The sequence below is a fragment of the Macrotis lagotis genome, chromosome 1, assembly GCF_037893015.1.
Source record: "Macrotis lagotis isolate mMagLag1 chromosome 1, bilby.v1.9.chrom.fasta, whole genome shotgun sequence".
Lineage (NCBI taxonomy): Eukaryota > Metazoa > Chordata > Mammalia > Peramelemorphia > Peramelidae > Macrotis > Macrotis lagotis.
In genome coordinates this window covers 494835043-494859900 of record NC_133658.1, presented here as the reverse complement: position 1 = coordinate 494859900, position 24858 = coordinate 494835043, and the positions used below count along the sequence as shown (strand labels likewise).

At 34.0% G+C, this 24858-nt stretch overlaps 1 protein-coding gene across 5 annotated transcripts in view; it reads right to left on the bottom strand.

Annotated features, from left to right (window-relative positions):
- Positions 1-2284: 2284 nt before the first annotated feature.
- Positions 2285-24858, bottom strand: part of LCA5L (lebercilin LCA5 like) — an 81157-nt gene continuing 58583 nt past the window's right edge. For all 5 annotated transcript variants that reach the window (XM_074213852.1, XM_074213854.1, XM_074213851.1 and 2 more), the window contains 6 exons: positions 23733-23798; positions 18939-18986; positions 11163-11228; positions 9481-9528; positions 3469-4169; positions 2285-2654 (listed from right to left, as the gene is read on the bottom strand). In XM_074213852.1, coding sequence (XP_074069953.1) covers positions 2544-2654; positions 3469-4169; positions 9481-9528; positions 11163-11228; positions 18939-18986; positions 23733-23798 — 1040 coding nt within the window. In that variant the 3' untranslated portion in view covers positions 2285-2543. The remainder of the gene's footprint in view (positions 2655-3468; positions 4170-9480; positions 9529-11162; positions 11229-18938; positions 18987-23732; positions 23799-24858) is intronic.

The following is a 24858-nucleotide window of genomic DNA, read 5'->3' as shown; positions in this document are numbered from 1 at the left end:
AACTCATTTTAAACCTTTACTTTAGGTATTTAGGTGCTATACTATTTGGCACATATTTAGTATTTTTGTCTGTTAACTTTGAGCAAAATGTAATTTTCTTGCTTATCCCTTTTAATTAGATGTATTTTTTTATTTTGCTTTGTCTGGGATACTTACTACCCCTGCCCTTTTTCTTTTTTTCTTTTTTCTTTAATATTTATTCTCATTTTGTACAAATAATGGTTTTTTATACATTAATAAAATATTCTTGTTTAAGAGTAAATGAAATACCACCCCCATAAATATAGACTCGCTTGAGCGATAAAGGGAGAGAAAAAAATTAAAATTAAAAAAATAATAGTAATAATTGTAGGTATGGCCAGGTGGCACAATGGGTGGAGCACCAGCCCTGGAGCCATGAGCACCTGAGCCCACATCCAGCCCTGTACACCCAACAATCACCCAGCCATGTGACATGCAAGCCACATGCAAACCCCACTGCCCTGCAAAAACCAAAAAAAAGAAAAAAAAAGACCCAAAATAAAATAGTAATAATAGTAGGGGTGGCTGGGTGGCCGACAGAGCATTGGCCCTTGGGCCAAGAGCACCTGGGTCCAAATCTGGCCTCAGACACCCAACGATCACCCTGCTATGTGGCATGTGGCCCCAGGCAGACCACCCAGCCCCATTTGCCCTGCACCCCCCCAAAAATAATAAAAAATGTGCTTGAGTCTTTATTCCAACACTAACAACTCTGTCGCGGGTGGATTACATTCTAATGGCCCAAGCAGGAGGAAGTCTTGGGGCAGATAAAAGTTCTCCAGTGTATTGAGTATTTGCACTGACTTTACCAGAAAAAATTAAGAAACTCCATAACTAATGTAGCAGGGTTTAAGAATGGAGCACTGCTTTAAAGTCACACTTTCCTTCCTAATAGTCACTTCATTTTTAGCAATTCTATGATCAGAGAAAGCATGAGTGTATCAGGATCCCCGTGCCAAGACCACCCCTCTCTCTTTTTATTCCTCTTTTTTATTAGGAGACACTCTGTCTCCCAGAGCTAAGGCCCAGCTATTTAACTGAAGATATAAAACTTAAGGCTCAGAAAGTAAGCTGTGCTCTGAGCTTTGTGCTTTACCCTCTGGATGCGTTCAGTCACAAAATCCCAGAATTGTTCCATAGCAGCCGCAGGTGGCCCCTAAGCTTGGACAAGCACCTGCAGGAATCATGAAACCCTGCTATGAAACAAACTTGTCTCTTTGTGGCTGTTAACCTCCAGGGTCGGGCTACAGCTCATTGTGTAGCCATTGCTATGTGTATTTAAGACCTGACCTCACTAAAAGAGGTTGCCTTTTAGAGGTGGCCTGGCACAGTCCAGTTTCCCTCCTCCAAGGGGATGAAGAAAGCTTTTTGTTTATGAATGCTATTAGTCCTATGTTGGATCATTTTATTTCTTAGAGTTAACTGTGCTAGTCACAATCTTTTGTATTTTTAGAGTTAACAATGGTTGCATAACTTCTGTGACATTTTGGTCATTTGTTTTCATACTTGACAAGTGGTGTCAGAAGTGGGATCAGAAAGTGGACAATTTACCTTTTTTTTAAATCCATGCTAATTTATTAGCACAGTCCTTAGCAGATAATAGGTGCTTAATATTTATCCAAAAAATCTGCTGCCATTCTATTTACCATTAACAAATTAGAAATTGATAGAAATATCATTTATAGTAATAAAATTTATCAACAATTTAACTATTAACTAAAGATAACTATAAAACATAAAATATAAAGCACCTCTCTTATCTTTCCTTTGTAGAAGTAGGGGATTACGGTGGTAGAATATTGATTATAGTTAGATTTGTTTGATGGTTGATTTTACTGAACTACTTTTTCCCCTTTCTTTTTGTTCCTGGTTTAAGAAATGACTTTTTGTTGTGGAAGGAGGACATATTTAGAAGTGAAAGTGATATGAAAACAAAGATTTCAATTAAAAATAAAAATTTAAACAGTAAATATAGCTATTTCTGCCTAATGCAAAGAAATTAATTGATGAAAGTAGCTTCAGTTAAAAAAAGTGGAAAAAATAAACCCATAAATCACTAACCTTTTCATAGATTACAAAAGTGTTGCATTATCAAATAGTTGTCTATTAATCTATGTACACAAACAAAACAAAGACAATAGGAAAACATTTTAAAAAGAATGAATGAAATTATTAGAGAATCTTTGATGAAAAGGAAAATTCTAAAATTTGTGACTATTAAGGAACTTAATAATTCCAAGGAAGTAATAATTACACTAATGCATAATTTATTGTTTCTACTTTTAATCTTTTTATAATAAAGATAACTGAAAGCAGGCCAGATGTAAGGTTACAAATGTGTGGTTAAAAACCAGAGGTACACCCATAAAAATAATGAATATTGCTCATTAGTGAGTTTTCACATTCATAAAATATGATGTCTATTTTAGCCAGGTTAGGGAAATTTCTGAATAAGAAGTCAGTAAGACCAATACTTAGTAATTGCTGCACATTTTCTTTGACAAAAGCAACTAACTGCAGAATCATTTCCTGGTTTTGTTGCTCCTTTTCAAGTTGCCCTCATCTGTTTCTGTTACAGAGGAATTCTTCCTTCGGTTGTTCTGATACAAGCTGTTATAAGTTATGGTGGCATACTAGTGGGAAAGAAGGAGAAGATGATGGGTATAGTTTTCAATGTCAAAATTGACAGGTGCAATTGGGAATTTACTTGGCTTCTTTCATCCCTTTCTTTCAGCCATTCCATGAAATAGAAATGAATCAAGACTTTATTTCCATTCCAAATACATATTTTTAATTTTGAAGACAAAAAAAGAATTATTCTAAAATAGATGTTTAAAAACCAGAATAGCTCCCTCCTATTTTATTGAGATGAAAAATTTCCCTATTTGACATGCAAATATTAAAACTAGCTTTTTTAAATCAAAGTTTTGATTTTTATTTAAAATTCTTCAAATTTATATAATATACATAGAATAATAATAATAATCTCACTACTTAAGTGTCCTATAACTAGGAAAAAGAGAAAAATATTATTGGCAACAGTGTGCTCTAATGAAATTCTTGCCTGTGGAATATTTGTTGTCACCTAGACTATGTCACCTTTTTTTTAGCAGGCAATGGAGAGTCAAAGTTATCATGTGTAGAACGTTATGTAAACTATAATATGAGAAATGAATTTCCCTAAATTTAGGCATCTGTCTAAAGTACTCTGTATTTTCTTGGTAAGTAAAACACAATTACAATAATCTTCATTCTAATCAAGCATTAACATATTAAAGTTATATGCACTTGAAATAATTGCTATTACACAAATTAAAATGTCTGTATAAAGCAAGAATGAAAGACCATCAAACTGTACTACATTTATATGTTAATTGTATTGAAATTATTAACTTTTTCTTTTTCTTCTGTGGATGAATATGATTTAATAGGCTTTACCATAGTTACCTTAGGATCTCCAAAAGGATTAATCGTTGTAGATTGATAATTATGAGGATCATGCATACTATCATTTTCCAAACTCTCTTTTTCTGCATTAGATGACTTAAGATCAGCATTTGGGGGATTGTTTTTTAAGACATAACCTGATCCAAAGAGTTCTTCCATCAGATTACTTTTTTTGTCCCTCAAAGTTGTATTTACACAGTTTCCATTCTTTTCACCTGATGACTCTTTTACCTTTGTTTTGGATGATTTACCAAAAGATGGTTCATATCTACTAATTGAATTTTCTGTCTTCAGGTCAATTGTATTACCTTGTTGCTTGTTTCTAACTGGAGTGTTGCAGATGGTGCTTAAATGAGATGTACCTGAAGTAGGAATTCCATTATGCAAGTTTACAGTGGCTTCTGAGAAAGAGTAATGTTTTCTTTGCCTAAGTGGAATTCTGCTATTTTGAATGACATATTTATTATGCAGGTCATCTATATCATGCATTGATATATTGGTTTTAAGCTTTTCTTTTTCTACATTATGATGTTGATTACTCTCCCCTAAAGGAGGAATTATATATTCTATTTTTGCTGATGTCACTTGTTCTTCTTTCAGAAGATTAGGTTTATCTTCTAGATCTTCTTTTTTCTCTCTTTGCCTTCCATTACTCTTCAAAGGTGTTTGTACTTCCTGGTGTCTGTCTTCTGTTAGCACATCTATAATAGAAAAAGAAATAATGTCCTTTAAAATTAAAGTTTTAAAAATTAGCTTAATTGAAAGTTCACTTAAATTATAATTTTCCTAATTATAATTATTGCTAGTACTATTATTGTTTTTCCTAATTCTTTTATTGCCATTAAATAATAAACTAAGATTCATAATACAACCCCTGTTACTGCTTACTTGGGTTTATACAGAACATCTCTTCAAGCACACAATACTTAAAATATTTTGCTATAGGGAAAATCAAGTAAGTATAGACAAATGTGGGTGGTTTATGATATCCACCCTAAAGAAAGATTTAAATCTTTTCCTTCATTCTTTAAAAAAACTCAAAATCTTTTAAAGACTATTTTAAACTTTCTTTTAAAAAAATTTATTGAACATTTTTATCATTTCACAATATAGTAATTTCACAATATATTTCATAATATAATAATTTCCACAATATAATAATATATAATAATTGTATATATTATTATTCTTGCTTCTACTTCATTCTGTCACATGTTTTTTCAGTTTGTTTTTCCATTTTGACTTCTGTGCTGTTCCTTATGGAACACTAATATTCCATTATATTTATATAACAATTTATTCAGATGGGCATCCACTTTACTTCCATTAACAATAGATTGCAAACCTTAAAACATTACCTGAATGCTAAGGTTTTTTTTTTTTTTATAAATATCTCATTTTATCTTCACAACTCTGAGAAGGAGATCCTTATAATTAAACCCATTTTTTTTTACAGATAAGAAACCTAAGGCAGACAGAGATTGAAACTTGCCATGGTTCACATAGCTAATATTTGGTGCTAGATTTGAATAAAAGACTCTCACTCCATGTCCAATGTTTTTATGAATATTTTAGTCATATATATATATATATATATATATATATATATATATATATATATATATATAAAACCTTTACTGGTTTCTTTGATATTCTTGGAATTTGTAAAAGTAGATTACAAAAAAAATTTTTTTAAGTTAAATTGGAAATATTTTTTCTCTCTAGTCCAACTCCTTTACAGACTTTTCCTTTTAGGAAAATAATGTAAGAGAGGTAAAGAACTATGGACTCTTCTAACAACATACAGCAATTAATACAAAAATTTGCTTAGAAGTATGCAATAGCCTAGGGGATGGCAGCATAATATTGTGGAAAGTCAACAAGTTGATGAACATTCATTAAGTACTTAATAAATGCTATACAGAGTCAGCTGATTGATTCAGTGGATAGAGTGCTGGGCCTTCAACCATGAAGACCTGCATTCAGATTTGGCCTCTGACAAATATTAGCTATTTTGCCTTAATTACATGGAGAAAGAAATAGCAAAGCAATCCAAGGAAGCCTTATGGTCAGGATAGGCCTGCTATGGTCTACAGGGTCATGAAGAGTTGGACATAACTGAACAACTCAATAACAACAACAATAGTGTCAGATACTGTGCTAAATACTAGAGATAAAAAGAAATGAAAAAAAAAATAGTCTCTCCCTTCAAAGATTTCACAATCTAATGGAGGGAAATATACAAATAACTAAGAGTAAGTTAGGTGGTGCTATGGATACATCATTGCTTGAAACAAGAGTCAGGAGCATCTCAGTTTAAAATAATTTCAAATATTTACTAATGTGGGACCTTGGGCAAGTCACTTAATCTCTGTTTGGCTTAGTTTCCTCATTTGTAAAACTGGGATGATAATAATGACAAAATGATAATACAGAACATTTCCCAGAGTTGTTCTGAGGATAAAATAGATAATATTTGTAAAGTAAAACTTTAATAATACACACACACACACACACACACACACACACACACATATATATATATATAAACACATAAAGACATATACATATATTCTAGTTATTATTACTGATGTTATTATGGACATACATATTATTGGATAAAATATTGGACAAAAATACTTGATAAAATGAAGATTTTATTAATCAGAGATGAATGGCACTAGCATTAAGGGGTTGGGAAAGGCTTCATACACAGGTGAATTGAAACCAGAAAAACTAAGGCAGGATGAGGAGGGAAAGAATTGTATTTTTGATGGGGCAGCCAGTAAAAATTGGGAGATGGAAGATTGTGAAGGATAAGGAGGCCAGGGTCACTCAATAAAAAGAGTGTAAGGTGTAACAAGACTGGAAAAGCAGGAAAGGACCATGTTATGAAGGACTAAAAGCTAAACAGATGATTTTATATTTGATGCTAGAGATAACAGTAGAGAGCTTCTGGAATTTATCGAAGTGGGGAGTAACAAAGTCAGATCTAAGTTTTAGGAAGATCGCTTTGAGTAGAGGATGGTTTCAGAGGAGATGATTGTTCAATGATCGAAGTGTTTTTCATCATAAAAAGGAAGACAATGTAATAATATAATTTTGAAGTCTCTTTATACTTTAAAACTATGCTTCAGTATTGTCTTATTCTGGAGCTTCCTTAAGCACTTGGAACATCCAATCATCTTTGTGACCTTCTCGCTCTGGAATAGCCTTCCCTCAGGTCAACCTTATTTCCCCCCACAGATCAGTTTCACCTGAGCCTCCATCTTGTGGAGAGCCCGGGGTCAACACCCTTCATTCCCCTCTAGGGTTTGCACCTGACTTTCTAGACTTCAAAACCGTTCTCCTTGTTAGGACTTTACTATTTCCTATCCTTTTGTGAGTTTTCTTCCTTCATTAAAATGTAAGCTCCATAAGGGCAGGAGCTATCTTTCTTTTTCCTTTTATTTTATCATTAACATTTATGATGGTGGTGGTAAATAGCTTAACAGTTACTTGTTGTCTTCCTTCCTGTATCCACTGTAAAGAGGTGACAAACTCTTAGGTATTCAAAATATAAAACATGGGTGTCCTAACTTTTATTTCTTCTAGACCATACCATCCTACAAAAACTTGTCATCTTATTCAATATTTTTGTGTTAGTGTTCATTAGAGATGTTGGTCTATAGTTTTCTTTGTTCTGTCTCCTCCTGGATTGGTTGCAATACCACATTTATGTGATGGTAAGAGCCTTTTTTTTTAAGGTTTTTGCAAGGCAAATGTGGTTAAGTGGCTTGCCCAAGGCCACACAGCTAGGCAATTATTAAGTATCTGAGACCAGATTTGAACCCAGGTACTCCTGACTCCAAGGCCAGTGCTTTATCCACTATGCCACCTAGCTGCCCCCATGGTAAGAGTTTAAAAAGAGTTAATTATTCTTTAAGTATTTGATAGAATTACTTATAAATCTAACTGGTACTAGTTTTTTTTTTCCCTCTAAGTTTAGGTAAACTAGTTATCTGAGCATTTTACTTATTTGTAAGAATAATCTGTTTCACTTAGATTATCAGTTTTATTACCCTGTCACAAGGGAAAATAGTTTTGGTAGTATTTATTATATCTTCAATATTTCTGAATTCTTTTTTATACAAAGAAATGTGTTTTACTTTCTCTTTGTAAAAAAATCAGACTTTTAATTTTATTTTTTTTAAATCTCTTACTTTTATTCGTTTTCTAATTTTGTTAATCTCTCCTTTGTTAGTTTTTTGCTATGTTGATCCATAATTGTTTTAATTGTGTACCTAATTCATTGATTGTTCTTTCTCTGTTTTGTGGTTGAAAATACTTAGAGACATAAAACATTACTGCATATTATGAATTTTGCTATGGTGTTTCATTGTTTTTATCTTATTTGATAAAATCTTGTATTTTTATTGTTCTTTAACATACCAGTTCTTGATAATTAAATTATTTAGTCTCCAATTAATTTTAAATTTTCAAAGGTCTTTTACTGAAAATAATTTTTATTGTGTCATGGTTAGTCAAAATAATATATTTTGAATGGATGCTATTCTGCATTATGAGGCATTTATGCCTTAATACAGTCTGGTGAAACCCATGAACCTCTTCTCAGAATAATCTTTTTTCAGTATATAAAATAAAAATAAATCACACAGAATAATAGAAGACATTATTTTGAAATGCAGTCACAAAATTATTTTAAAAATAAAGTTCATTGATCCTAGGTTAAAAATCTCTGTCCTGCCAAATTTATGTAAAGCTGATATGCATACTTGGGACAGACATAAATTCCTTTTTGTTCTGATATAAGAAATGACAGTGCTAAGTCCTCTCTAATTTTTCTTAAGTTCTATTTGGGTACTTCTGTTTTTTTTAAAATTTTTTTGCTATAGTCATCTAGAACTTAAAGGGATTATATCAAAATCCTTCACTATTATTGTTTTATTTTCTATTTCTCCATGAGTTTGATTAGAAATTATTTCATGACAGGCCTCCATCATGCTCTTTTCATTTCCAATAAAATTCACTCTCTGGAATTTTCTACCTCTGCAAAGAGCTCCGGAAGTTTTGCCCAGAGGTCCCCCCTCCTGATTGGTGAAACTTTAGCTCAGATCATCACTTCATATACAGTTCCAAATATATTAATTTCAGTCCTGCTCAATTCACTCTCTGGACTTCTCTGGTACTCTTTCCTAAATTTTCCTTCAACCCCTCCTGCAGCTTTATAGTTCTGTTTACATATTTTTTCCCCATTTGAATGTAAGAATTTTGAGGGAGAGCACTGTCTTGTTTGCTTATATTAAATGTTTAGTCCTTAGCATAATTCCTTCCAAGTAGTTATGGCAGAATGCTCTATGTATCTTGTATGCCTTTAGATGCTATGCTGTTTATTACAATTTGGTATATTGGGTATATTATCTATGAAGATTTAAACATAATTTAGTTTCCAAGCTTATCTTATTATTTTCAAACAAATTATGCTTTCTAATCCACTTAGTTCTTCTAATTTTATGATTGAATTCATCCCATTCATGTTCAGGGTTATGGCTGTAATTGTTTATTTCCTTTTATCCTCTCCTCTTGTTCATTTCTATCCCTTTATTCTGTCCCCATATCTATAAAAAAGTAGCAAGTAGTGAGAGAGGAGTTTGCCTAACATTTGTGTTCTGCTAATTGAAGCAATTTGTCTTCAGTCTGGGATTCTATTCTCCTCCTTTTCCCTTTCCCCCAAAATGGCATTTACTCTCTTCTTTTAATTATTCAGAGATATTCATTTTGCTTACAGATACCACACTCATCTAGTTTGACTGTTACACATTTGGCATCAGGACCTGACATAGATAAATGGTCAAATGATTAAACCAATCCTTAAAGCCTTTCTAGCTTGGTAGACCTCTTAGAAAGATGATTCTTTTAGCACTGATAATGAGAATACATGGTTACTGCTATTCCACATTGAATCATTTTATAATCTGTGACATTTTACAATAACTCCAAAATTATTCATACCTTTTGGTGTAGTGAAGCCACTATTAAGACAATATCCCAAAGAAGCTACTGAAATGATAAGAGATTACATTCTGTTAAAAAAATATGTATATAGCACCATTAATCATAAAATATGAAAATGACAAGATATCTTAAAAGATTAGGAAATGGCAAGTTATGAAATAACTCATCAGAATTAAAAATATTGCGTCTACGAACAAGAGGAGACTTATAATATGAAGTGATATAGAATGAATAAAATGAAATCACAACAGTATACATGTGAACAACAACTATATACATAATGATAATAATAAAAATGTCAACAAAGAAATAAAAGAAAAAAACAAACAAAAAGTTTAGAAGGAGATATGGAAAAAGGCAGGATGGTTTTTTTTAACTATACTCACTAAATTTAACATATACATTGAGAAATAGTTTACAACAAATTATAAATTATGGAAGTATATGGTTTCATGTATAATATTTTGGTTTTATAGTAAACAAAAAGGGACATTTTTATCTCATTTTAAAGAACCTTTCCTTCACAATATCTTAAACCTAAATTAGTATTCTTCCTGTTAAGATTATTATATTTCTGAGACTTAATATTCTTTGTCTGTCCTAGCATAGGCAGGTATAGACAAGCTATATGTAAAAATTTTCTGCTAAGTGACTTACTTAACAGAAGAGATTTAGAAAAGCTATAAAAGTTTTTGCTAAATAAAAATAACAATAATCTACAAATTCCTAAAATAACTCAGTCCTTCTTGAAGTAAAAATAAGTGATAATTTTATGATAATTTTGATGAAACAATATATTTTTTTTCTATAAATAAAGAATAATCATCATCCCCAAACACAAAATTTGTTTCAGTCAATTTTTGGTTTATTTATATTGTATTCTACTGAATCCTTTCAAATGCAATAATTTTACTGGTAATATTTTATAAAAATCACTTAAGTAGCTTATGATCGTAACTTAGAAACCTTTTAAAATATTTAAACATAATCAAAACCACAGTAATAGTCTTGAATTTTGATCATATCTTTATCATGACATTGTCCCTAAATTTATAATGAATAATTTAGCATTTTAAGTAATTCAGCATTACTACCAGGTTCTACTTTTTATTTACTTGTGTCTGGCCTCTTGCTCAATCATAATGCAGACTACTGTAATTTTAGCTTGGCTAATAACTTTATTCATTGAAAAACTGCTTGTTAAAAAAAACTGTTCAGGGAAGCCTGGAATGATTTGCATGAATGGATGCTGAGCGAGATGAACAGAACCAGAACAGTGTACACCCTAACAGCAATATGGGAGTGATGATCAACCTTAATGGACTTGCTCAAACCAACAGGGCAACAATCAGGCACAATTTTGGGATATCTGCAATGGAGAATGCCATCTGTATCCTGAGAAATTGTGGAGTTTGAACAAAGACCAAAGACTTTCTATGTACCTTTAATTTAAAAAAAATTGTCTTATTAATTCTGCTATATCTCATACTATATGTTTCTTCCTTAAGGATATGATTTCTCTCTCATCGCATTCAACTTAGATCAATGCATACTATGTAAAGACTAACAAACTGCTTTCTGTGGGGGGTGGGGGGAGGGAAGCAAGATTGGGGGAATAATTGTAAAACTCAAAATAAATAAAACCTTTCTAAAATTAAAAAAAAAACTGCTTGTGATACCTTGTATATCTGGAAGATTCTGAGTGGTGCCACCTGCCTCCATTTTCCAGTTGCATATTTCATCCTCTGTACAGAAAAAAATAAAGAAATTTTTGTTTGTTTTAGGTTTTTTGCAAGGCAATGGGGCAAGCAATGGCTTGCCCAAGGCCACACAGCTAGGTAATTATTAAGTGTCTGAGGTCAAATTGGAACTCAGGTACTTCTGACTCCAGGGCAGGTGCTCTATCCACCTAGCTGCCCCCAAGAAATATTTAAGAAAGATAAAATTAATGTAGTATCTACTCCATTAATCATTCAAAAAACAATGAACAAATACTTCCTTTGTTCCTGGAATATAAAAAAATGAAATAGTGCTTTCTATCAGAATATTACCTTCTAAATACAATATATTTAGACTGAATACATGATAGCTTGGGAAAATGTCTAATATTCAAAATTATCAAAATAGGCCTTAAACAATTATTGTGATTAAGGTTTTCTATTTCCTCATTAAGAAATAAACCCTTGTAGACTATTCAGTCAATCTCTGAAAGATATTGCTAGTAGGTGAGATAGTTCAAATCACCGTGTTTGGGGTAAAAGTCTTTCAATCTTGAGTGAGACTCCACCCAACTATGAGATTTTATGAAGAGAATCCAGTCTAAGTGAGATCTTTCCCTTAGGAAATAAGACCCTAGGTGATCCAGCTTATGAAGGGAAAAAACCAGCCCAGTGAAAATGGAATGAAAATTTCATCAGTGAAGATGCAAGGATAGTTGGAATGCAGTAAGAAGGAATAGCAAGGATCCTACAATGGCTGGATTATAGAGTGCTTAGAAGGAAGCCATGTGGAAGAAGATTGGGTGGATTGCATATGTATGGGGTCAGGTTGTGTAAAGCTTTATATGCCAAAATTAATAGTTTATGAACCTAGAGGTAATAAGGAGCCAGGGAGGTTTATTGGGGTGGAAACTTGGGGAGACTTGGTTACCTTGAACTTTAGGAACATGTTCTCTTTGACACTATTGGAAGATAGGCTGGAGGGGAAAGAGGTATAGGGAGACCAAATAGGAGCATAATATTTCATGCTGAGATGATGGTGACTAGAACTAAGATGTGAGGGAATAGGAGTGCATACAGAACTAGGAATGAAAGATTTGGCATCTAATTGGCTTTGTAGAGCAAATGAAGAGCAGAGTTAAAGATGAAACCAAATTTATGAACTTGGGTGACTGGAATAACCATAACAGGGAAATTCAGGAGAAGAGTAAGCTTGGGGTCAAAGATAAGAAGTCTTTTTCATAATGCTGAGTTTGAAGTGCCTATAGGACATCAATTTTAAATGCTTATTAAGCAGTTCATGATGCAGGACTAGTACAAAAGAGAGTGACTGGACTCGTACATATTTATTACATACCTCAATAAAAAACTGAGTAAATCTTTTCATTGAAATAGAAAAAAATGCTCCCTTTCTCCACCAAAATAAAATAAGCTCATCATAATTCTATAAAATTGAATATTTAACTTTAGAAGAAGATTCTTCCTTTGGTTACTCCTGAGAGCAACAAAATGACAACCACAGTAACTTGATCAATGGTAAGAGAGTAGAGGCCAATGGACAACAAAATCATGGAGGGATAGTAGAGGTCAATATAAGTTTAATACAATGGTAATGATTAATTTTATTTTCATTTAAGGCAAGGGGGTTAAGTGACTTGCCCAAGGTCACACAGCTAGGCATTTATTAAGTGTCTGAGACTAGATTTGAACTCAGGTCCTCCTGTAATGATTAAATAGAATTATCTTTTAGATCATGATAGCTCTGATGGTAGGGTAGGTTTTGTATATATTTTGACAATAATCCAGTTCTCTTATTGTGAGAATTTATTTCTTATTGATAAGAGAGATGAATTACTATCTATAATTTTGACCCTATTGTTTTATAAAGTAATCCACAAAATGAGGAAACAATGAGTAAGCAGGATAATTTTTATTATGACTTAAACGTGTATGGAAGCTTGAACATATTCCATCTGAAAAGAAAAATAACTTTGTCCTAAATGTGGAATCAGAGAAATGTATTGGAAGGTAATTCTGAGAATAATTAGTTCAACTTGTAAAGGACTAGAATATCCTTTCAATTCTAGAACATGTGATGATCTTAGTCTGAAAGACCTCTGGTGAGGCGGAACCTGCTAACTCCTGAGGAAATTCATTGCACTTTGGGAGAGCTTTAATTGTTCAGAAGTTTCTCCTTTGCTAGAGTAAAAACGTGCCTGGGCCTCCCCCCCCCCCCCCCCCCCAGTGGATAGAGCACCAGCCCTGGAGTCAGGAGTACCTGAGTTCAAATACTGCCAAAGATACTAATTACCTAGCTGTGTGGCCTTGGGCAAACCACTTAACTCCATTTGCCTTGCAAAAAACATAAAAAAACAAAAAAAACAAAAAAAAAAAACAAAACAAAACATAACTGCACCAGTTTTTGCATCTCTGGGACTAAGTTAAACAAAACTAATACTCTTTCACTTATCATTCCCTTGAAGATGGCAATTGTGAAGAGTATGGAATATGTGGAAGAAAAAGATAACTATTCCTTCTTTTTTAAGAAAAAAACCCCAATATTTTGTTAAGAAAAATCCAATTATATGTTCCAAAATAAGGAAAGGTCATGATATACTACCCCTAAAGATGCATTATTTATAAATTGCAAAACTTCCTTTATTTTTCTTGGAACATCTATAATGGCATTTCTCCTATGGAAATTTTAATAGAATGTAATAAGTGATTCAAAATTTCATTTCAAAGCTGATGATCCTTGTTAGTATACTCTTTCTCATTGTTCATTTTTAAATGGCCACTTTAAGAACTTATATATGAAGTGGATTTATGTACTGCAAAGAACTTCATTAAACTTGATAAAGTTAAAAGATTTCACTCAGATTTAAATTCTCTTATTCCACAGTATATTCACTATGGATTAACGGTTAAATCTAAATACATTATCTCTAGGTACTGTAAAATCTTAAGAGTAAATTTCTGTAAGCTTTATGTGGACATTTGCTTTGTTATTCAATTATGACCATGTAACCATAGCACATCACCATTGTCTATGAATTTTCTTGGTAAAGATATTATAACAATTTTCTATTTTCTCCTTCAGTGGATTAAGGCAAACAGAGCTCAAGTGACTTCCCCAAGATCACACAGCTACTAAGTATCTTTGGCCATACTTAGATTTAGGTCTTCACCACCAAGTTGTGAAGGGAACAGAAAAACCTGAGTTCAAATTCATTCTTAGATACTTATTAGATTAGTGACTCTGGGCAATTCACTTAACCTCTGTCTGCCTTGGTTTCCTCATTTGTAAAATTGGGATGAAAATAACAACAAAATAATAAAACATTTTCAAGGGTTGTTCTGAGGATAAAATGATATAATATTTATAAAGCACTTTGCAAAACTTTAAATAATAATTTAAATGCATAAAGATGTATATATATATTATTACTTGTGGTTATTATGGACAAACATATTATTAGATAAAATATTAGATAAAAAACTTGATAAAATGAAAATTATCAGAGATGAGAGGCACTAGCATTAAGGGGTTAGGAAAGGTTTATTACACAGGCGGGATTTTACCTGAGACTTGAAACCAGAGAAACTAAGGTAGAATAAGGAGGAAAAAAATTATATTTTTGAAGGGCAGCCAGTAAAAATGCATAGAGTTGGGAGATGAAAGATTGTAAAGTAGAGCAAGGAGGTCGGAGCCACTAAATTAAAGAGTATATGGAGGAGTAGAAAAGTAGGAAGGGGCCAGGCTATGAAGGACTAAAAGTCAAATAGGTTTTATATTTGATACTAGAGACAACAATAGAGAGCTTCTGGAGTTTATTGAGGAGGGGAATAACACAGTTAGATTTAAGTTTTAAGAAGATTGATTTAATAGTTGAGTAGAGAATGGCTTCAGAGGAGAGAAGTATGAGAAGATATATATGAGAAATATTGTGAAGGTAGAATGGCAGCACTTAACTGATTGGATATGGGGGCAGTGAGAGAAAGTGAGGTGTTGAGAAGCCACCTAGGTTGTAAGCCTGAGTGAACAAGAGAATGGTAGAGTCCTCCCCAGAAATAGGAAAATTAGGGAGAGGTAAGGATTAGAGAAAAAAAGATAATGAGCTTAGTTTTGAGGCACATTGAATTTAAGATGCTTACAAGACTTCCAGTTTGAGAATTGGAGATATGAGACTGGAGGCGAGGAGAGAGCTTGGGGCTGGATAAATTTAAAAGAGTGCTGATTCTAGAGTCAAAACATCAAGGTTAAAATTCTGCTTTCTATTAATTACCAGTTGTATGGCTTTAGGAAAGTCATTTAACCACCCTGGTTCTTAGTTTCTTCATCTGTAAAATGAGGGAATTGAAGCAGATGACTTCTCAGGTACCTTCCACTATAGCTATATGATCCTATTACTAATTTATGATAAATTCAAACCCCCAAACAATAGTAATATCATAAAATTGCATAGAAGTGTGACAAAATATGATTTATTCTCATTTCATATCATGTGACAACAAATTTCAAGTTGTTTAATGATCAAAGTGTTTTTCATCATAAAAAGAGGACAATGTCAATATAGTTTTGAAGTCCTTTTGTACTTTAAAACTATGCCTCAGCTATTGTCTTATTCTGGAACTTCCTTAAGCACTTGGAGCGTCCTTGCCTTGGAACATCCCTCCTTCAAGTCAAGTCTTTTTTTTTTCCTATTGGTCAGTTCTCCTGAACCTCCATTTTATGGAGAGCCCCAGGCTAGCCACCCTTCATTCCCCTCTGAAGTTTCTAGACTTCAATACCATGCCAGGTATTTTAATATTTCCCATCCTTTTGTGTGTGTTCTTTCTTCATTAGAATATCTTTAACATTTATGATGGGGTGTGGTATCCTTAACATTTGTGATGGGGTGTGGTATCCTTAACATTTGTGATGGTGAGTAACTACACTGGAGACATAAAAGGGAGAGAGAGAATGTCTGGAAAAGGCCTCTCTTGGGGATATAGAACTCACCAGGCAAAGTAAGGTAGGACCATACCCATTGTGAAGAGGTGGAAAATTCTTAGGTATTCAAAATATAGAACATGAGTGTCCAAACTTTTAGTTTTTCTGGGCTACAACATCCTACAAAAACTTTTCATTTTATTCACTATTTTTGTGTCAGTGTTCATTAGAGATGTTGGACTTTAGTTTTCTTTCTCTGCTCTGTCTCCCCCTGGATTAGGTTGCAATGCTATATTTGTATGAGTTTAAAAAGAATTAATTATTCTTTTTTTTTTTTTTGCAAGGCAAATGAGGTTAAGTGGCTTGCTAATCGTTCTTTCGATATATGATGGAATTCACTTGTAAATTCTTTCTTTTTGGATTTTGTGGGCAGTGGGGATATGGTGACTTGTCCAAGATCACACAGTAAGTATCAATCTGTCTTAGGCCAGATTTGAAGTCAGGTCCTCCTGATTCCAGGGCCTGTGCTCTATTCACTGTATGTAAATCTAATTGGTACTAGAGGGTTTTTTTTTTCTTGTTTGTTTTATTCCTTTGGGAGTTTTTTTTTTAAGACTTGATGGGGCAGCTAGGTGGTTGCAGTGGATAGAGCACCACCCTGGAGTCAGAGTACCTGAGTTCAAATTTTACCTCAGACACTTAATGATTACCTAGCTGTGTGGCCCTGGGCAAACCACTTAACCCCATTGCCTTGCAAAAAACCTAAAAAAATAAAAAAAATGAAAGATTTTATCAGTGTGTTTTTCTGATATTGTATTATTTAGGTAATCTATTCAGTTATTTGGCATTTTACATATTTGTAAGAAGAATTATTTCTCTTATGTTATCAGTTTTATTGCCATGTTACTGGGAAAAATAGATTCTGATAATTTTCTTTATTACATATTCAATACCTGTGAATTCTTTTTTTAATACATAGATTATTTATTAATTTCTTAAAAAATCTCCTACTTTTATTTATCAGTATAATTTTTTTGGCTACTAATTTTGTTATTCCTTCCTTTATTAAGAAACAGGTTTTCTTCCTGTGTTGAGTTTTTAGTTGTTATAACTGTGTGCACAATTCATTGATTTCTTCTCTCTGTTTAAAGTAAAACACATGGGATTATAGTAGAAATGAACTATCTTAAAATGCAGTCATCAAACTATTTTAAAAATAAAGTTCATGGATCCCAAGTTAAGATCCTCCTTAATACATGGGAAATTTATGTAAAGCTGGCATGCATACCTGAGAAAGATTTAAACTCTTTTCTGTTTTGATATAGGAAATGAGTGTTAAATCCTCTTTATTTTTCCTCAAGTTACATTTGAGTACTTCTTTTTTTTTATCTTTTTGTTATATTCGTCTAGAACTGAAGGGGGTTATATCAAGATCCTTTATTTTCTATTTTTCTCCCTGAGTTTGATTAGCCACCATTTCATGACTGACCATTAAGCTCATTTCTTTTCTGCCAAGCAGCCCTGGAGGTAGCTTTACCCACTGGTCCTCCCCTCTCCTGATTGGTGAATCTTTAGCTCAGCCCATTACTGCATGCATAATTCCTAACATATTAACTTCATTCCTGGCTCAATTCACTCTCTGGACTTCTATGGTACCCTTTCATAAATCTTCTTTTAGTCCTTCTTGCTGCTTTACAATTCTGCTTATATATTGCTTTCCCCCAAATGAATGTAAGAATTTTGATGGAGAATAGTATCTTGTGTGCTTCTATTTATCTTGTATGCTTTTAGATGCTATTCTGTTTATTACAAATATTTATGTGTATATAAAGTATTGATATTGTTTTAAACACAGTGTAACTTCCATGCTTTTCTTATTATCTTCAAACAAATTATGCTTTCTAATCCATTTGGCTCTTTTGTTTTATGATTGAATTCATCCCATTCATGTTCAGGGTTATGGCTGTAATTGTTTATTTCCTTTTATCCTCTCTTGTTCATTTCTATCCCTTTATTCTGTCCCTATATTTATAAAAAAGTAGCAAGTAGTGAGAGGAGTTTGCCTAACATTTATGTTCTGCTAATTGAAGCAATTTGTCTTCAATCTGGGATTCTATTCTCCTTTTCCCTTTCCCCCAAAATGGTATTCACTCTCTTCTTTTAATTCTTCAGAGGTATTTATTTTGCTTACAGTTACCACCCTCATCTAGTTTGACTGTTACACATTTGGCATCAGGACCTGACATAGATAAATGGTCAAATGATGTGAACAGGTATATCTTAAATGGGGCATAAATGATCAATAATAATAATAATAAATGTTTAAACTTTTTAATAAACAGATAATTATGAACTTTACAACTAAATATTGTTTAAAATGATAAAATTCAATGCAGACAGGGTTATGTAGCAATAGGCACATTTTTATACTATTGGTAGAACTCTGAATTAGTATACTTTGAAAAGAAATCTAGCTTCAGTATTTCAGTGACCTGTGATTTCATTGGTATGAGTGCTCCTTCCACAACAAGAATGTAGAAGCTCATTTGGTTCAATGTCTTTGAGAGTTGTGTCTGAAAAATTCACCATCATATCTGCTGATATATCTCTCAAAAGTTGGGAAGGCATATTCTTAAATGAAAGACCTAGGCTTGATTAAACCCATCCTTAAAGCCTTTCTTGCTTGGTAGACCTCTTAGAAGGAGGATTCTATTGGTACTGACACTGAGAATATAGTTTTACTCCTGTTCTATGAATCATTTACAATCTGTGACATTTTGCGATAGCTCCAAAATTATTCATACCTTTTGCTGTAGTGATCCCACTATTAGGACAATACTCAAAAGAAACCACTGAAATGAGAAGAAATTACATTTTGTTAAAAAATATGTCTATAGTACCATTAATCACAAAATATGAAAATGACAAGATATCTAAAGATTAGGGATTGGCAATATAAATTGTGATATGTGAACGTAATGAAATAACCCATGATTGGAATTAAAAATATTAAGACTATGAATAAGAGGAGACATAATATGAAGTGATATAGAATGGAAAAAAATAATAACAGTATACATATGGACAATAATTATGTAAATGATAATATAGCAAAGAAATATAGAAAAATACAAAGAAAATTTAGAAGGAGATATGGAAAAATGTAGGATGTTTTATTACTAACTTGCTAAATTTAGCTTATATATTGAAAAATAGTTTATAACAAATTATAAATTATAGAAGTATCTGGCTTCATATACAATATTTTAAAATTCTTTTGTATTTGAGTGTTTATTTTTTGAAGTTCTAGGTTTACACTAAACAAAAAGAAATTTTTATCTCATTTTATTTTAAAGTAGCTTTCCTTCACAATATCCTTTTCTTTATTTTTAGGTTTTTGAAAGGCAAATGGGGTTAAGTGGCTTGCCCAAGGCCACACAGCTAGATAATTACTAAGTATCTGAGGTTGGATTTGAACTCAGGGACTTCTGACTCCAGGGCCAGTGCTCTATCCACTGTGCCACCTAGTTTCCCCTTCTTCACAATATCCTAAACTAAATTAGTATTCTTCCTCTTAAGTATATCACATTTCTGAGGCTTACTGTTATTCTTTGGTCTCTCCTAGCTCAGGCATGTGTAAACCCTCTCTAAATAAAACTTTCTGCTAAGTGACTTAAAAATAAAAGATTTAGGAAAGCTAAATTCTTGCTGGGGGTGGAGCCAAGATGGCGACAAGAGAGGATCTTCTCTTAGGTGCTCTCTCATAAAACTTATAAACTAAGGACTCTAACTAAATTTTCAAGAGACAGAACCCACAGAGGGACCCAGGGAGGCAGTTCTCCTACTCAAGGTAACCTGGAAAAGAGCAGAAAGGCTCTGCTCTCCGGGGTTGGAGGGGCAGTCCGCCAGAGCAAAAGAACTTCAGCCTCCTGGAGGCAGCACCAGGGTGCTGGGAGCCACAGCTCACAGCAGGGGGGAGTTTCCTGATCTACACCCCAGGAAGCACCAAGCACAACTTGGGGGGACAGTGGGTGGGGACCTCTGCCAGAGTGAGCACATGAAGCCCAGACCTCAGGGCACACAGCTAGCAGCAGCCCAGATCCAGGAACAGGAAGAGCCCCCAGGGCATGAGCTCACTGAGCCTAGGGAGGGAGTGGAGAGAGACTGCAGAGCTCTGTCCTCTGTCCCTGGAAGAGGACTCTGGGATTCTGACCACATTCAGATCCTGATCACAGTCTAGGGCCCCCCAATAGAACAGCAGCCCCCCCCACCTCAGCCCTGTGGCAGAGGGGGGTGCTTATGGTTATTCACATACCAGGAGGGAGGACAGAGCCTCACACACTGAGATCCTTGTGGGAGTGTCCCAAAAGCTCAGGAAGCATCCCCCAAACCAGGCTCAGGCTGGGAAAATGAGTAAGCAGAGAAAAAAGAGGAAAACCATTGAGAAATACTTTGCCTGTGAGCTCAAGAAGGATCAAAATACTCAGTCTAAAGATGAGGAAGCACAAGCTCCTGCATCTAAAGACTCCAAGAAAAACAGAAATTGGGCTCAGGCTATGAAAGAGCTCAAAAAAGATTTTGAAAATCAAATGAGGAAGATAGAAGGAAAAACTGGGAAAAGAAATGAGAGTGATTCAGAAAAAACATGAAAATGAAGTCAGCAGCTTAGTCAAGGAGATCCAAAAAAATGCTGAAGAAAATAGCATGCTAGGGTGGCTAGGTGGCATAGTGGATAAAGCACCAGCCCTGGAGTCAGGAGTACCTGGGTTCAAATCTGGTCTCAGACACTTAATAATTACCTAGCCGAGTGGCCTTGGGCAAGCCACTTAACCCCGTTTGCCTTGCCAAAAAAAAAGCCTAAAAGAAAAGAAAATAACATGCTAAAAACCAGCTTAGGTCAAATGGATAAAACAGTTCAAAAAGTTATTGAGGAGAAGAATGCTTTAAAAAGCAGAATTGGCCAGATGGACAAAGAGATAAGAAAGCTCTCTGAGAAAACAAATCCTTCAGACAAAGAATAGAACTCAGGGAGATTGCTGATTTTACAAGAAATCAGGACTCAATACTTCAAAACCAAAAGAATGAAAAATAAGAAGAAAATGTGAAACATTTCATTGAAAAAACAACTGATATGGAAAGCAGATTTAGGAAAGATAATTTAAAAATTATTGGAATACCTGAAAGTCATGATCAGGAAAAGAGCCTTGACATCATTTTCAAAGAATTACTACAGGAAAATTGCCCTGATAGTCTAGAAGCAGAGGGCAAAATAGAAATGGAGAGAATCCACTGATCCCCCTGAGAAAGAGATCCCCAAAAAACCAACCCCCAGAAATATATCCAAGTTCCAGAACTCCCAAGTCAAAGAGAAAATATTACAAGCATCCGGAAAGACACAATTCAAATACTTTGGTGCTGCAATAAGGATCTCACAGGACTTAGCAGCAACTACATTAAAAGCTCATAGGTCTTAGAATATAATACACCGGAAGGCAAAAGAGCTTATAATGCAACTGAGAATCAACTACCCAGAAAAATTAAACGTACTCTTCCAGGGGAAAAAGATGGGACTTTCAATGAACCAGGGGAATTTCAAATGTTCCTGTTGGAATGGCCAGAGCTGAACAGAAGGCTCGATCTTCAAATACAGGACTCAGGTGAAGCATAGAGATTAGAGGAGAAGGGGAAAATATGAGGGACTTAATGATGATGAACTGCATGTATTCCTGTATAGAAAAATGACACTGATAATACTCATATGAGCCTTCTCAACTAACAGAACAGGTAGAAGGAGCTTTTATAGATGAAGCACAGGAGAAAGCTGAATTCGAAGATAAAATATGGTGTAAAAATGGAGTCAATGGCTAAAAGGGAAATGTAATAGGAGAAAGAAAAAGGAGAGGGGGGAATAGGCCAAGATATTTCATATAATAAGATTTTTCTTTATTACAATGAGCTATTGCAATGATATGGAAGGGGGGGAAGGCAAAGGATGAGGGAATCTTCGCTCTCATCCGAGGTGGCTAGGAGAGGAAACAGCATATATACTCAATGGGGTATAGACATCTGGAGTAAGAAGGGGGGGACGGGGGAAGGAGTGGGATGTAAATTATGGAGGAGAGGATGGACCATGGGGGGAGAGTGGTCAAATATAAGACATTTTCTTTTTTACTTCTTGCAAGGGGCTGAGATTGGATGGACTGTCCAGGACCATAGGTCCAGGTGGATGCTGGGCCTAATGGGTGGTATGGGGGCTCGGGGCCTCTTGGCCCTAGGGCCAGGGATCTGTCTGCTGCGCCACTCAGCAACCCTACAGCAGAGTCAGAGTGAAAGGAGAGAGAAAATAGAGTACATGGTAGTGGAGAAATAAGAAAGGAGGGAACTATGATCAGCAATGGTAATGGTGGAAAAATATTGAAGTAACTTTGGTGATGGACTTACCATAAAGAATGTGATCCACCCACATCAGAGTTGGTGGTGTTAGAACACAGACTGAAGCACATTTTTTATTATTATTATTTGGGGGAGGGTGCAGGGCAAATGGGGCTGGGTGGCCTGCTTGGGGCTGCATAGCAGGGTGATATTTGCATGTCTGAGGCCGGATTTGGACCCTGGTGCTCCTGGCTCAAGGGCCAGTGCTCTGTCTGCCACCTGGCCGCCCCTACTATTGTTACTATTTTATTTTATTTTGGGTCTATTTTTTTCTTTTTTTTGGTTTTTGCATGGGAGTGGGGTTGGGGTGGCTTGCATGTTACACAGCTGGCTGATTGTTGGGTGTCTGAGGCCAGATTTGGACCTGGATGCTCCTGGCTCAAGGGCCAGTGCTCTGTCCACCACCCGGCTGCCCCTGCTATTATTACTATTTTTTTAATTTTAATTTTTTTTTATCTCCTCTTTACTTTATCACTTCAAGCGAGTCTATATTTTTTGGGGGAAGGGGATATTTTGTTTACTCTTAAACAAGAATATTTTATTAATGTATGAAAAAATTATTTGTACGAAATGAGAATATTAAATAAAAAAAGCCTGACAGAAAAAAAGTTCTTGCTAAATAAAAATATTAATAATCTACCAATTCCTAAAAGAACAAGCTTAGTTCATCTTGAAGTAAAAAGAATAATTGCATAATTTTGATGAATTATAATGTTATGTTTTTTCTATAAATAAAGAGAAGAATAATCATTATCCCTAAACATGAAATTTGTGTTTTAGTCTACTTTTGGTTCATTTATATTTTATTCTACTGAATCCTTTCAAACATGATAGTTTTACTGGTAACATTTTCTAAAATCATTTAATTTTACTTCAGCAGTTTGTGATTTTAACATAGAAATCTATTTTTAAATTATTTAAACATAATGTAAATAAAAAAAGACATGACCAAATTCCCATTAAGAAAGTCTTGGAATTTGATTATAACTTCATCATGATATTGTCCATAAATTCCTAATGAAAAATTTAGCATTTTAAGTAATTTAACATTACCACAAATTTCTATTTATCATTTCCTTGTGTCTAGCCTCTTGCCCAATCATAATGCAAACTACAGTAATTTTAGCTTGCTAATAATTTTACATATTCAAAACTGCTTGTGATACCTTGTACATCTGGAAGATTCTGAGTGGTGCCACCTGCTTCCAGTTTCCAGTTACATATTTCATTTTCTGTACAAATATAAAATAAATAAATTCTTTAAGAGAGCTAAAATTAATATAGTATCTACTCTATCAATCCATCAAAAACAGTGATCAAATGCCTTCTTTGTGTCTGGCATCAGATGAAAAATAGTGCTTTCTATCAGAATTTCTCTCTCTCTCTTTTTTTTTTTTTTAAGGATTTTGCAAGGCAAATGGAGTTAAGTGGCTTGCCCAAGGCCACACAGCTAGGTAATTATGAGGTCAGATTTGAACTCAGGTACTCCTGACTCCAGGGCCAGTGCTCTATCCACTGCCACCTAGCCGCCCCCAGAATGTTTCATTCTTAATACATGATAGTTTGAGGAAAGTAGTATCTAATGTCTACAGTGATCAAAATAGGCTTTAAACAATTATTCACTGTGATTAAGGTTTTCTATTTTCTCATTAAGAAATTAATCCTTGCAAGCTATTCAGTCAATCTCTGAAAGACATTGCTAATAGATGAGATAGCCCAAATCATCTTTTTTGGGATATATGCCTTTCCATTTTGGGTGAGACTACATCCAATTAGATGACTTTATAAACAGAATCCAATCTAAGTGAGATCTTTCCCTTAAGAAATTAACCCCTGTCTTTCCTTGGATCTGTTTATAGTTTTTAGAGTGATCCAGCTTATGGGGAAAAACAAAACAAGAAGATGTGAGTCGAAATGAAATTTTTTGTTCAGATTGCTGAAAATAACCAAGTCTCATAGATCATGCTATGTACAGGAGGAGCTGAAGATTTTTTGCCTCCATGCTTATCTTATAGTTTCAAACAAATTATACTTTCTAATCCATTTGATTCTTCTATTTTATGGTTTGATTCATCCCATTCACTTTCAGCACTATGATCATTAATTGTGTATTTCATCCTCTTGTCAATCCTCTTGTCATCCTCTCTTTTTGTCAATTCTATGCTTCTTCTGCCACCAAACTAAATATTGTTTAAAATGATAAAATTCAATGCAGACAGGGCTATGTAAGAACAGGCACATTTTTATACTACTGTTGGAACTCTGAATTAGTATGCTTTTGAAAAGCAATAT